General features: G+C 26.0%; 1 protein-coding gene across 1 annotated transcript in view; it reads left to right on the top strand.

The window, feature by feature from the left end:
- The window catches only part of LOC112602125 (probable calcium-binding mitochondrial carrier CBG00135), a 28099-nt gene extending 15600 nt beyond the window's left edge, over positions 1-12499 (top strand). The window contains exons 3-4 of the mRNA XM_025350062.1: positions 2454-2763; positions 12306-12499. Coding sequence (XP_025205847.1) covers positions 2454-2763; positions 12306-12499 — 504 coding nt within the window. The remainder of the gene's footprint in view (positions 1-2453; positions 2764-12305) is intronic.
- Positions 12500-15976: the final 3477 nt, after the last annotated feature.

Genomic DNA, 15976 nt, shown 5'->3' with positions numbered 1-15976 from the left:
TATTTCTATAAAACTCAGTATACAGCCCACTAAAAATATTAAGACTGCAAAGAATAATTAAAAAAAAAAAAATGTTCAATATGCGTTTTACTGTGGAGTAGTAAGAGGAGTTATAATTATTATGGTTAGGTATAACTTGTATAAGACATAAGTCAATTATAGTATTTAAGTAACTTTTAAATCTTAATGTTTTAACAAAAGCTACAAAAACACCTGCGCCCTGCATGGATAATAATAAACGTAACATTTAAAATATAATGTAGTACATATACAATTCTTGCGTATTTTTATTTTATCAAAGTGGATCATTGTATTTTATTCAATTAAAAGAATTTATAAAAAGAAATATTATAATAGAAACTCATTTTCTCGGAAAAAAAATGGATTACATTTTATCTTCTAAAACAATTTCAATGTTTTTTTTTTTTATTGTGTTTATAAATGTTATGGATAAAGCTATTAGTATACGGATTCACAAAATTATTTTTTTATTATAGATGATGGAAAACAAAGAAAACTATACTATATAACATTTTATGAAAAACTTTTATGGTGTTTTCTTTATCATTTCGCTCAGAAAATATAAACTATTTAGTCTGAAAGATATTTTCTTCACTTTAGTTAACATTTTTTGTTAAATTATTCAATTTTGTTATTGATTTTAGACAATAACTTTCATTTTTAATTTTTCCCCAAATTTAAAATCACCCATTATATAGTTCCCCAAACGCTGTTTGTAATTTTAATGTATATTTAATTTTAAATAAATTATGGATCCAGGACTTCAAACAATTAATCGAAAATATTTCATTAAAAATAATTTGTTAATAAAACTTTTTATTGATAATAAAAGTATTTTATATAAATATACCTATATATAATTTCGAATAAGGTTTTTATTTATTTTAATAAAATTATATTAAATCAAATAAAAAAAAAATAATATTTTTACTAATTAACATCAATATTTTTCAAACAAAATACATTTAAAATGAAGTAATATTCATTTTTTTTCAATCATATAGTTTCATGTCAAGCCCTAAAAAAATATAAATGTTTTTAAATTTATATATATATATATATTTATTATACTAAACAAAACGGCAGGTAAATTAAAATATATATGTTACGGGCTAAGTATACAATTTGGACATTTTCTACAATGCCCAGGCATCATATAAAGTGGCCTTCGTATATTGGGGACATAGATAATATAATGTTTAATAGTAAATTATTGTCAAAATATAACAGCCAGATTAAGCACTGATTATTATTTGTAGATTTGGATTAGCTAGTGTGTTTTTCGTTTGTTTTTATCGGTTTTCTAAAATGGAAAAGTCCACATATTAAATGTAACATGTATTATGATTGTAATATTTATCGTATAATACCATAATCGATAAGAACTTTTACTTTTACGGGTTAATCTATAGCACCTTTAGCATCCCCTAGTTCAAACTTTGAACCCCTTATTTTTTTATACCTAACTGTTGTTTTAGTAAAACACCATGACTTTGTGAGGCATTAACTGTTTTAGCTCGTTTTAAAGGTCTAGTTGCACATATAGGGTTAATTCTCGTAAAATTAACTTTTGAGTAATCACGAATCATTTGTGTAGTGTAGTTCAATTGTGTACTAACTTATAATAAAAATATAACAAAGTTTAATGCAGATTTAAATAATTAATTTTTTATAAAGTAAAAAAAATGCCACGAAAACAGTATATTATGCGAAAATAAGTGATACAAATATAAAAATAAATTATTATATTTTCTAATAATATAAATATTATATTATCTATATTGCCCAATACACGAAGGTCATTTTATATAATGCCCGGCCATTGTAGAAAATGCCCAAATTGTATACTTTGCCCGTAACATAATATACATCACTTACATCACGATCACAATAATGCCTTACTATATCTGTATTATACTAGTTGGTAGATCAATAAACAATTTTAGTTTATTATACATTAAACGTAGAATTTCAAAACAAATCATCACTAAGTATTAATTTACCAAACTTATTTTAATAAATTATGGATTTAACCATTAGATTAGATTATATTCCTTTTTTTTTATATATACAGTCGCTTTTTAGTTTTGATGAACTGTTGGGATATTACAAATGAAATAAATCATATAATTAAAACAATATTCTTGGAAAGTTAAATTTAAATATTACTAACAAAAAAAATGTTTAAACGTCATATTAATAAAGCTGGAAAAAATAATTTAATGATTTTATTTTAATTTATTTTGGGTGTAAAAAATACTGTGTTGTGTTATTTTATATTATAATAATACCTTTATTAAAAACAACAATTTATATTCCTGCTTTGATGTAGCGAATACTAATTTTTTTAATATTCTGAGGAGATAATTTTCAAGTATAAGATACAAAACTAATTAAATTAATAATAATTAAAATAATAATTTTTTTTATAGATTGTAAAAACACGCTTGATCGTTGGCAAATACACAAATATCACAGACGTGGTGGTCAAGACTTACAAAAACGGAGGCGCGTGGGCATTCTTCAAAGGTTTCTGGCCCAGTACGCTAAATATTTTCTTGTTCACTGGCATTGAGCTTATGACTTACGAGCATATCAAGGAAAATTATTCTCATTACTACGAGAAGGACAACTACCTGAGGTTGATTGTTAACTTTTACTCGGCATTTATCTCCAGCACTGTAGGTGTCGTGATTTGTTATCCGATATCAACGGTCATTACTAGACTTCAAGTCGATGACGGTCAGTACGATAATAATAATTCTATAATCTGGAGATTACAATAAACTAATGAATACATCTAATAAATACCATCATAGCATATTTTCCCTGATCTAGGTAACAATTAATTTCTTAGCTGGATTTGCAGTATTGAAATATAACATTAAAAATTATAAGTTCACTAAAATTATTTCAATTTTAGTTTCCACATACACAGTACAATATAATATTTAAACAACTAACATACCACTTTTTTTATGTCGTACTTGGGTTGGCTTTTTTTTAAAGTAATTCGACTCATATATATGTGAATATACGGTGCCACTCTATACCACATAATCGAATGCATAATAAAACTATATCCTAAATATTCTAGATACCCTATATGCGTAATTTTACTATTTCCCTCAAAACGAACGTAATTTAAAACGTCATCTTCAGAGTACAATACACTAATCACATCGCATTAAATAAACATTAATATATACGACGCCCTAAATTTTATATTTTTACTGTGCATAACCATGCAATGATGAATATGACAATAGTGGAGGTCAAATCATTTCTAATGGTCTACTATTTTTAATTAAAATTTTTATAACTGAAAAATGTCAAGAAACCTTAGTAGGTATATATTGTTGTTAGTTAATAGTAATGTGAATATTCTGTATAATTAATTTAAAATAATGATAACAATCAGAATAATCAAATTTTATTCTTTAAGTAATGTTTAGGTATAAATATTATTTTTATTTTTGAGAAACAAAATTGTACGATGGTTATCAAAGTAGTTGATCACATGTTTTCACTCACTTACATTTAAACTTTACATTTCTTCGATTTTTCCGCGCATGGCAGTTATATATTATTAGCATACTGCATATACATCTATCTAAGTTAACATTATCAAGTATTTCTAGATTATTTAACAATTTTTCAAACATTTTATTTAAATTGGTCTACCTTTTATATAACGGTATGTTAAATAACAACTATTATTCTGAATAGTATTCAGGTATTTGGTTTTCTTATTAATATCCTGAAAATATTATTATATCTAAAGTCGTGCCTTTATCCCTGATATTTTATCAAGTCTAATCAAACAATTAAGTAATTTAGTTTCAGTATGAACCGTATAGGTAAAATAGATATCGATAAAAAAAACTCTATTTTAGATTTATAAGCAGTCATTTTATTAATTCTGAATAAGACGCGAAATAGACTTTATACTCGTGAATTAAATATGATTATTTCAACTATAAATAGTTTTGAACAACTTATCTTTTAAAAATAAATAATGAATGTATAAAAACAGTATGCGACATTGAATGAAATATGGCTAATATATGGCTTAGAACAACACACAAATTGTAAAATTGATAAAAAAAATTAACATAATAGTCTATGGTTAAAAAACAAATCATCTATAAAAAATATAATATGTAAAACTAAATTTTATACATACGATTATTGAATACGTTGAGTATGAAATATTTTCAAAATCGTGTATACATATAAGTTGTTTGATTTAATTAATAATTATTATATAAATATATATACATATTGTATTTACAAGCGACTACATAAGTATAATGGATCTTTTTCTATTAACTATAGATAATTAAAACCACTCACCTAAAAATAAAAATAAAAACTAAAAATTGCAATTCTTCTCCATATGCACTCTGCAGCAATTTGTAGGTCGACTGAGAATGTTGTGAACACTCGTAGTCCATACGAGAAAGTATAGTTGAACATTTGCTACGTTGTCGACTTAAATAATTATAATGCACAGTGATTCACAAAAGACTGAAATATTACCCCATAGCACGCGTATTAACCCTTCTCCTCTATATTGGCACATACGTATTATTACAGTGTTTCGAGTTGAAGGACGAACGTAAATACATATCATATTATCATGTATGCCATATGTGTCAGAACTCATAACTAAGTGATGTGGACTTGGGCTATATCTATTATTATAAATAGGCAATTTTGGAATTTTCCAGTGAAATAAATTGGCAAAGAAAAATTTAAATCACACGTTTTTTTTATCTAATTTGTTTCATATTTTTTTTTTTTTTTAATTTGTAGGTATTGATATACAATAATAAATTATTTTTCTCTACCTATACTCTAACGAGTTAAATATAAATGCACAATATATAAGTAGGTACAAGTTTTTTTGTGCAGCACCTAACTAATAGGTGGCCACGATGTCGACATAGTAATATATGATTAAAAAAGTCGTTATAAAATATTATTTTTATTATTATACATGTTTTGTAATAAGTTTCACATAATCAAACTATGTAGTAGATACATCACATCTACATATGCATATACAATTTTGACTGTTCAGATGTGTTAGATATTATCTCAAAACTAATTTTCTTCGATGACCTTTTTTTTCCATTCCGCTATTAAATGCACCTGCATTAACGAACATCGTGTCCGTAGCTCTATATTATAGTGATAAATTTCGTATACATTAATTTTGATAAACCTGTAGACGTATTCAATGTGTTATGTTAATGGTTTTTTTTAAGTTATCGTATAGTTTTGTATATATTAACAAATGTGTCGCAATATTTTATTCCAGATATTTCCTATCTAATAGGCCGGGTACGACCTACGGCGAATATTTCTTTCTCTGCTTACGTAATACTAAAAAAATGAAAAAAATAATATATTTCCAATTATATTATGTCTGCATTCTACCTCACCCCCAATACCCGACCACGAAAACCGACTCATCGGATTAACGTGATGTCAAATCATCTCAAAAGTGATTTTTTACGATGACGTTGTTGTCTTATTATTTTAAGGAACCGGGAGTGTTTTATATCTATTATTAAATTTTTTTTTTATAAGAATAATTATCATGTTGGGTTCAAAAATTAAACTTATGCGCATATATTATTTAGTGAAGATAAGAATCTTCGAGGCTTGAGAGTACACTTTTACCTGCTATCATAAATATTATTCCGAGTTCACTGACCGACTGAACTAAATGGTCAATAATGTGGTATAATATGTATTAAATTGCATAACATCATACTTTTTGGTCATACTTCAAATCTCAGTTAATTCGACTTGACTTGTAAAAAATATATGTTTTATTTAACATGTGAAATTCATCAAATATAATACGTATACCCATAATAATGTAACTATATTATATTATACTTTTATTGTTTATTTATTTATATATTTTTTTACTGCGTCGTTACTTTTTATTGTGGGCCAACCAAAAACCATTTTTTCGGCTTCCTCTCTCCTCAGTTCTTTTCTTTTTAATATCGTTTTCAGTCGGCTAACAGTTTTTTTTTTTAATTCCACGAGAGTTTAAAGTCATATACTTTTATATTTTATTAAATTACATTATAAACACAATCTAATCTGCGACTTAAATTGGAGTTCTGTGAACGCCTGAGCAGCAGACGACCCACGTTTCAAAGATGCGTCACTATATTATACTAAATTGTTTTCAATCAATAGATAATATGTTATGGGGTATGAATTATGTAAATAGAAATCTTATTAGGATGACGGGCATGAACGTTTATTATTCTATTGTCTTAGTAAAATTTCACGCTTGAAACGAACAGGTAAAATGTTGGTCTGTGAAGAATATTTTGGTTTTAATTCAGGTACAATAAATATAAATAATTGCTGCTCCCCTTAATTTGCATTACCTGTAAGAAGTATCTATATAATAAGGCCAAAACCAAATTCTCATATACATTGTTCATAGCGTAACACATTTTCTATTCATTTTTTATTTAGTTGTTCATATTATATTAGTAAATAATAATACTCTATAATAAAAATAACAGACACCTATATCTAATTTTACAAAAAAGTTTACCCAAAAATCTATCGAGATAACTCACCTCGTGTTACAATTTTTACCCGATAATTACTTTTGATACTTTGTACACATGCTTATTGGACTTATCTAATAAGCAATGGAAACCGAATATTATTATTATATTTGGCATTAGACTTCATGTTTTTTAATATCGTTGGGTATTTTTTTTTTTTTAATGATTTATGTTTTGACTCTACAATCAGAATTTTTTGATTATTCGTTTATTTGTATAACATTTATTATCTTAGCTTGTGTATACATGTAGCCATGTGGGTGTATAATCACATATTATATTGATTATAAAAACTGTTATTATTTCATAAAGATTATTCAATATTTCAAATCACAGTAAAATTTGTTTGTGCATCGAATTCATTTTTATCACATCCTTTCATAATATATAATACTTTTTCCTCTTTATTAAATATTACGAAAGATAGATCAGTATAATTTATGTCCAACTAAAATATTATACTTGCTGTAACAACGAATTACAATACAAATCAATGTATATAAAACTATTCGTAGGCATGTATGAAAATTCTAATAAGTTATTGAAATCCGGATCATTAAAACATTTATGACTATATGAAGTTATTATTGTAGGTATTATATTACTGTAAATAATTTACTAACCAAATACTCTTGGATATAAAAATAATATACTGAGCAAATATATAGTTACGTCCAAAGCTTCTACGTAATATTGACGAATATTAATAAGTATAGGTATATTTACATGGGGAAATGACCAATGGATATGGAATTATGTACTTACGTTGTATTGCCATAATAAACGCAGTATTTATCACACAAAGCCAGAAAAATTTAAGGCCTAAAATATTTGAGCTCTTATTATTATTTTATTGCAAAATAAAAATAGGATCATTATTAAGCAAATCAAAAACAGTATATCATTAAGTAGGACACTTGAATATTGGTCAATAACATACTCGTAATAATTTATTAAACTTCTTAGATTTATTAATTACAACTAACCTTGTGATCGAATTAAATTTCCTATAAATATAAAATATGACATGATGTAACTAGAAATAATTATATAATTGAATGTATGATATAAATTTTAAAATACTCTTCATTACATAGGCGCTAAATAATTCGAGTTTTGACTCTTCTTGTGTTTGTTTATTTATACATTTAAAATTGTCAACATTTTTTTAAGTTTATTTTCGAATCATAATGTATAATTATATTTTATCAAAAACCAAGTTTCTCTTTTACATTTTCCTCACTTCTCTAAAAAATTTTAATATTTTTTATTTTTTATGCTGAAGGCTTAAAGCAATGTAATACAATTGCTGTTAAAGTTTAAAGCAGACAACACGTCGAAGTTAGTCCTACTGAACATAAATGTTGTGGTGTTGCGAATGGGCCACTAAGGGAAAACAAATAATGCGCCAACTTCCTCTTAACTATAGCAATATATTTTATAGATCATTACCAGGAAATTTAATAATAATACGCTTATAAAAACTGATTTTTATAATTAGGTATATTCTGAATAATATAGCTATATATTTAATAGTTATTAAATAATAAGCAGTTGATAATATTATAGATTATTATATATTATTATTTATCATCATTTATTATAAAATGATGTAATTTATCAGATGAGAAAGATAATTGGTACTAATTATATCTTTGTATAATTTATACTAATGCACTTACGTATTCGATATTCTACAATTGTAAATTTAATGATCATTCTTTATTAATAAATAATAACCAATTAGGAATGTCCACGAATCGAATTTAATGGTTCACATTTACTACATAGTACACACGCGCCAACGTTGATTTAAAATTCATATCATACGAATCAAACTACAAAATTGTAGTTTTAATCATTTAACAAAATAGTACAATAATTGAATAATGTTTTTTGTATAGTATATTGTACGTATATTATTTATTTATTTTTTTTTTGAGAATTTTACCCATGTCCTCTCATTAAAATGACTTGTCCCAGCGACAAGCCTGTTTTATAGCTCTTATATATTATCATTGTTACTATACGTAGGTAGTAAAATATTAATATTATATGATCATAATTATCAACATCCGTTTTCAATAGGTACATGAAAAAAAACTTTCCATTGTGTCAGAATCTAAATTTTAAATTACTCATATTTCCGTTGGAAATTTTGATATGTATATAATAGAAATTATGTGCATGTATTGCGCGTTTAGATTTATATACATAAGTCATGACGTATTAAGCATTAGTTGAATTAGTTCATATTGTATCTATATGCATTTTAATATATATAGAATGTCTTATAAATATTTTCAAAGTATGATTTTTGAAAATTATTGCTCTATTGATGCAAGACCTATAATTGAACATTTTATTATGATACATTTTTTATTAGTATTTATATCGGTTTACATTAACTTAAAACAAAATGGTTTATTTTAATTTTACTAAACAATTTTTGAAATAACTAATTCGTATTAGAAAACATATATGTAAATATTTTAGTTCTTATTAAGTATTCACGTATAGTGTACTTATACATATTACTAATATTAAGTAACAGGCCTGTATAGGAGAGTTCTTATGTAATGAAAATAGGCGGGATTACAAGGTTAAACATAAGAATCAGAACGGAATTCTGTACACTAAGCAATATACATTGCTTTGACGACTGAATTGTTCTCAAAGAAGGGAGTAAACGTGTTGTTATGAAGGACACTATAGCATATAATACTGAATGTGTTTACAACAGCCCGTACGTTTGTTTATATACAGGGTGCTATATTTTTAATCGTAAAAATATATGCAACGATTTAATTTTAATTTTCTATTGTTCAATAAGCAATACACGTTAAACGAATAGCCGAGGTAGTTACTCATTATTTTTTTTTTTTTTGAAAAATTGGGTTTAATTCATGCGTTACCCGTGGTTTTAAACATTGCCTTCTGGAGTAGAACAGTATAAGTCTATAAAAAATTGACAGGTGTCGATTGTCAAATCGATATAGACGTATAGTGCAATACATAATAATCACTATAAAAATATGAAGTTTGAATCGCATTAATAGGCGATCATGCCAGTGGTTAGCGACTTATTTTAATTACGCTCGTAAAAAATAAACTATAATATAATATATGAATGTTCAACGTTTAACAATATTTTTCAAACTATGCTGCACGTAGTAATGTTTATATGAATTGCTTGAATTGATTTGCTGAAGGAGGGAGAGTAAATTTAAAAAAAAACTAAATATGCTCTTTTTAGTTATATTAAAATATAGTTAAATATTAAGGTACCCAAGTTTTTTTTTGCACTTTTGTATTCCTTTCCTAATTTTTATCTGATCCAAGCACTGTTTATATAGGTACCTACTGTATTTTCTTATTGAGCGTAAAAAAAAAAATAATCCACATGTTAAAACACAACAATATTTGTCAATGGCCGATAAACTGTAATACTATATTACATAACAAACGCTGTGTTGGTATACACACGCGTACAGGTAGTTAATGCAATAATGTAATATATTATATTATTTATTACTACGTATTAATATTATATTTAAGTACGTTGCACGCAGGTGAATATTATAAACACTACGGTATAGTATGAAATTGTCAAGTTTTTTGTGAGTTTGAGATCAAACCTAGTTCCAACGCCCGTATACAGTTTTATAAAAATATATTTTACATAATTTTATTATTGTAATATACGTGTCAGGTAGCTGTGTCAAGAGAAATCGAATCGGAGAAAACTAGTTGTTGGACCTTCGTCGTCATTTTACTGTGAAACATTCTCCACTCCCACTCATAGCTTCGTCACCGTATACTCAACGCGTAAAACGCGTTTTAGATGGCTATGGGAAAAGGAAATGACGATGCGTATTCGTCATGATTAAATATTATTATGCGCGCCTTGGCCACTACAATAACAAATCGAATAAATAAGTAGATCTAGGAGGTGTGAGGTACATTGTATACTTACTACTTTTCAAAACGAAATAACGCGTTCTGGAAAAACATTACGTCTCACGTATAAAAAGAAGCGATTTGATTTTCATTTACCAGTTTGAACAAGATATATTATAATCTAATATAATAGAATAACTGAATTCATATTTTATTTTAACATAAAGTTTCCTTTTAATTTTAATTACCATTTAATACCGATGAAAATATACAGTTATATTATGTTTAACTATATGTTTAATAAGAGAAACAAGTTATGTGTGTAACTACATTATTTATTTTTTAATTTTACTAAGAAAAAAATTGATTATGTTAGATTTTTTTTTTTTTTTTGAAATATACAATCTATGCCCTTGTCATTATAAGAATATGTGCTATAAGTAGATTTAACATGTATAGGGAGAGGGAAGAAACCATCGAGTGATCGCACTTCCTTTTGTTTATTTATATATAGTCGTTTATGTCAGATTAATAATAATTTTGTCACAGACTTTGTTTACCACGGAATGATTTTAACAATGAGTGTAGTAAATAATAAAAATTATGTCATAAACAATAAGTTGCTCATGTGCAATAAACGTTTAGACCCGAATAAAAAGGAAGAAGGATGTTCCAAGGACCCACTAAATGACTCATAATCGTTGTCAACATAAAGTGGTATTAAGACGTCGATTGTATTTTATAGTGTAAAATATTACAATTAAGACAAGTTAATTGAAAAGAAAGAAAATTGTAGGTTATACTAAAGGAAAAATAAGAATAAACATGTTTGGTGAATCACTGTATATTTTTTATTATTCATATAATCTTGACCAAAATTAGTCAAAATATATTTAATCAAATACCTTATTATATACAATAAGTAATACACATAAATACGTAAATACACAAATTTAAATATATCAAAAAAATAATAAATATTTAGGTCATTTATAATAAAGGTATATTAATATAAATGTATTAAAAAATTACCTAGAACAAAAAAAATATATACTAAAAAGCAAAACTTGGAACAATATAGCAGTTTTAAAGTTTCTGAAAATCACAGAATCTTTCAAAATTGTTGTAGAATATTAAAAAAAGATATTTTAAACGTTAATATATTTATATTAATTAAATTGTTTATTTAATACCTAAACAGGCTAAACATAAGTGTATTTAATGCTGTTAATATTTATTTTTATTTAGTTTTTGGTGTTTAAATTATCTGTTATAGTTAATAATAATATAGGTAAGGTAACATAAAAATTAGTATACATATATTTAAAGTGTTAGTTCTATATTATCTATTATACCTAAGTTATATTTTAGAGAATTGTTTAAAAAGGTATAATTTTAAACTTCAATGTAATAAAAATAATATCATCGATTTATTTTACGTACACCTTAAATGCAAAATGAACGGTAATAATATTACTGATATTACAATGAGTAATTATAAAACTATGCGTGCAATATCATTACGTTCAAATAGGGATAAGTTCAAAAATGTATTGTTTTCCATCTATAGAGGGACCCACAACCATCACTATTCACCGCTATAAGATTTAATTTGCATTTGAGTTATTGTAATAGCCATCACACGTTGACACGACGTGTCCACGAAACATAGTTTCCCTGCAAATTAATAAAACCAATAAATAAATCATAATGTAAATTTTATTATTGTTATCGTTGAAATGTGTATGTGTGTTTGTTTGTATATGTGCGCAGGACGCTCTAGTGGAACGATGATAGTGTCGGAAAAATGTAGCCGGCGGCGGCCGTTTTCGGCCAATGTCTTCTGCAGCGGTCAGCTCCTTTACAGAGGTATCACCGGCAGTATCGTGAAAATTTTGCCCACCTCGTCCATTGGCTACGTGATCTACGAAGAGTTGTGCAAGTCGTTCGGCGTGCGGATGTCGTGAAGCATTAACATATTGCATTTCCATGTATGTACCTATATAATATATATAAAATATATCGTCACGCCATATAATAAAATATTAATAATAATAGTAATAATACATTTCAGACGGGATATAAGTGATGGTACCACACACGCTGAACGCACTGTCACGCTTCTGCAAACATTAAAATTAACGCGTTCGTCATCTATACATTACTTAGAATCGACGCATTGGTAAGAGGTGCCTAAATATATTTTATAATTTATTAACCACATGATCATTTTATAATATAAAATTCGTTCAGCTGCATAATATTTCGATTTCCGCATGTAGAACAACAACAGCAAAAAATAACATAAATACGCGCATTCATACTTAAGGTTCTGAGTGGAATAATTGGCGGAGTGTGGGGTGTGCGTGTTTGTATATGTTTTTTTTTATGTTTATCATTACATTCTCAAGCAGTAAAAATTTTTCTTATCTTAAACTTCGAGGAGATACTAGTAGCAAATTGGATTTGGTTTGTATACATATATAGCCCAAGAAATCAAAAGCAATTCCCAATAATACTTTAAAAAATCTTTAGGAAAAAAAATATATACATTAAAGCTTATACTCATATTTGTACGAAGTTTGGTAAAATCACGAAAATTCTATAAGTCGTCATTATGAAGTTTTTACCTAAATGCTAAAACTCGAAAATGTAATAGAATATTCGTTACACGTTTTAATTTTTACTTTAATTGAAAAGAAGTTTATCTTAAAGATTTAATACTTTTATACTTTTTTTATGAGGGTTTGGATTTTAAGCCACTCTCATAACACTTCTAATTGGTTACATACCGATGTATAATATTGAGATATTTAATGAGTAACGTAGATTAATAATATATAATATATACACTTTCATACACATATGTAGTTATATACGTCAATACGTGTATGCATAAATTGAAATTGAATATTGATTTGTTGCAGTTTTTCGCATCAAGAGCAATTTTGACTACGATGTTCATACATAATATATATATATACTATATTACGTATATTAAATATATCAATATTTTATACTTTGAACATCGCACGAACTGCATCTGCAGATATTCACAGATACACAAATTTTGTTTTTTATAAACTAAAATGTATGAGTATCCCGTATTTTATCCAACTTTGTCAAAAGCTGTTAATATGTACTTAATGTTTAATATATTATTGCCAATTATTAAGATCATATGTAAGCATATGTAAAATATATTTAAAAAAGAAAATATAATATTAATTTATATATAATTATGCCTGCATGGTGAGTGATCATATTATTTTAATTTTTTATACTTAGTTCTCAAAATGTGTTTAACAATAGGTACGTAATAGTAACGACGCGTTTGAACAACTGGACGTATTATTTGATAACGAACCATTTCGTGATATTTTGAAACGATTTCAAGAAACTACGTATTCTCTCATTTGTTTTAGATTCCGAGTGGAGCAATAAATGTATATTGGTTTTAAAACGATATGCTCTTTTTTGTGTAGTATGTATTTATACTTTATAGTATCTACACGTTGTAAAGTTAAAAACAAATGTTACGATCTTCAACTTGTGATTTTTGGCAAAAAATTGAACCTAAAAACTTTTAAGGGGAAAAATAGATTTATTTATACATTTATGTCAGCATTTTTTAAATAAAGTTTCAAGTATAAATTTCTATATAATATGCCTCTTTTTGTAATATAGACCAGGGGTCGGCAATCAGCGACCCATAATAAAAATTTAAAATTAGTATAAAAATAATGTACACCATAAAATTTCACAAATGGAAATTATTGAGTTGCCGAGTGACAAAAGTCTTAATACTATTTTTCGTGATGGCCACAATTTAATTCAGTTTTATTCAAGTCCTGTGAAACCAAATTTAACAAAGTGAAATATCGTATATTTGTAAACAAACGTTTTCGCTAATGAAATATCGAAAAAACAAATATGCTTTTCGACTATCCGACAGTCACTTAAACGCTATATTGAGAATTTCTACATTGAAAATCAAACTTACGATCGATAAAGTGGTCAATGCTATTTAAACTCAAAAATCACATTAATTTTTACTTTGTATTTTTTTTTTATAATTAGTATGTATTATCATTATAAAAAAATATTAATATACATATACAACATTAAATTAATAAACCAAACAGCGATGAATTTAATTTAAATTTAATATACTTAACTAAAAACTTTTATTTGGTTAGAATTTTAAGGTGTACCTATTCAATTTGTAAATTTGTGGATTATATATTATTTTATCTGTTCCTTAAGCATTTTTAGTGATTTAAAAGTGATTTATTTAATTATTTTTAAAATTTTTAAGTTAATTACACATATTTTGAGCAAATGTTAATTCTTATAAATGAATGTAATTTCCTACATACACAGTGTAAACTCCTATAAAAGATGATAAAAAAAGATACCGCTCGTACCGCTGTAAAAAATATTAGTCTTACTATATATTAATACATAATATTATACAAAATTAAAAACTTAAAACAAAAACTATTTGAAAAAAAAATAAAAAATGTAATAAAACAATAGTCATAAATCATAATCATTTGCGTTTATTTTGTACCATACTTTGGAGATAAACTCTAAACGTGAAATTACTCTAGTTTATACTTATTTTTTTGTATAAGTGTAAATTCATATTTTGGAATTGTTTTTATCTGTCTGCGTTGTGTTATATAACATTTTGTACCTACTGCAAGTGCCGATATGAACGTATAATATAGTTTATAATATGGATAAAACATAACCTTCGATAATCATCATACAGCGTATAAACACGCTTAATTCAAGTGTTTGTATTGTATAAATTTATTATTTTAAAGTTATAATCATTTTTTGGCTTTTTGAGCTTTTCAACTCCAAAATTGTGAATTCGAATAATATTATCATATTTTTTCTAGGTAAAAATGTAAAAAGTTATTGGTGTAAGAGCTTACATTTAATGATGATTCAGGTAAAAAGGTTATTGGTGTAGAAGTTTACATTTAACCATTTTTTTTTTTTTTTTAATAGGTACCACCTTAAATTAATTGATGATAATGTGCTCGATTACATAATACATTGATGTTAAACTACTCTATAATATAATATTATATGAATACGTTTTAGTACTAAAATACCCTCATTAAATCTTTTCATTAATTTCCAAATAAATTGACCATTGATATCAAAATAATAATTGGATTCCACTGAAGTGTTATGATACGAAATGCGTTTCACTATTATAGGAAGCAAATAATACTCAACCCGTCGACCTCGATTACTCAGACGTCGTTCAAAGGAGAATGTGAGTACAGAACAATTGAAAACAATCATAAACAAAAACAAATACATCGATTCATTATCAGACAGTCTTTGGGGCTATAACCATCAAGTATATACTAAATAATTATATATGTACTTACCTTCTCTACATAGGTGCATAATATTATACC

This window comes from Melanaphis sacchari, unplaced genomic scaffold, assembly GCF_002803265.2.
Source record: "Melanaphis sacchari strain LSU unplaced genomic scaffold, SCAv2.0 Contig82_pilon_pilon, whole genome shotgun sequence".
Lineage (NCBI taxonomy): Eukaryota > Metazoa > Arthropoda > Insecta > Hemiptera > Aphididae > Melanaphis > Melanaphis sacchari.
Note: the sequence above shows the minus strand (reverse complement) of the source record. Positions and strands in the feature narration are given on the sequence as shown.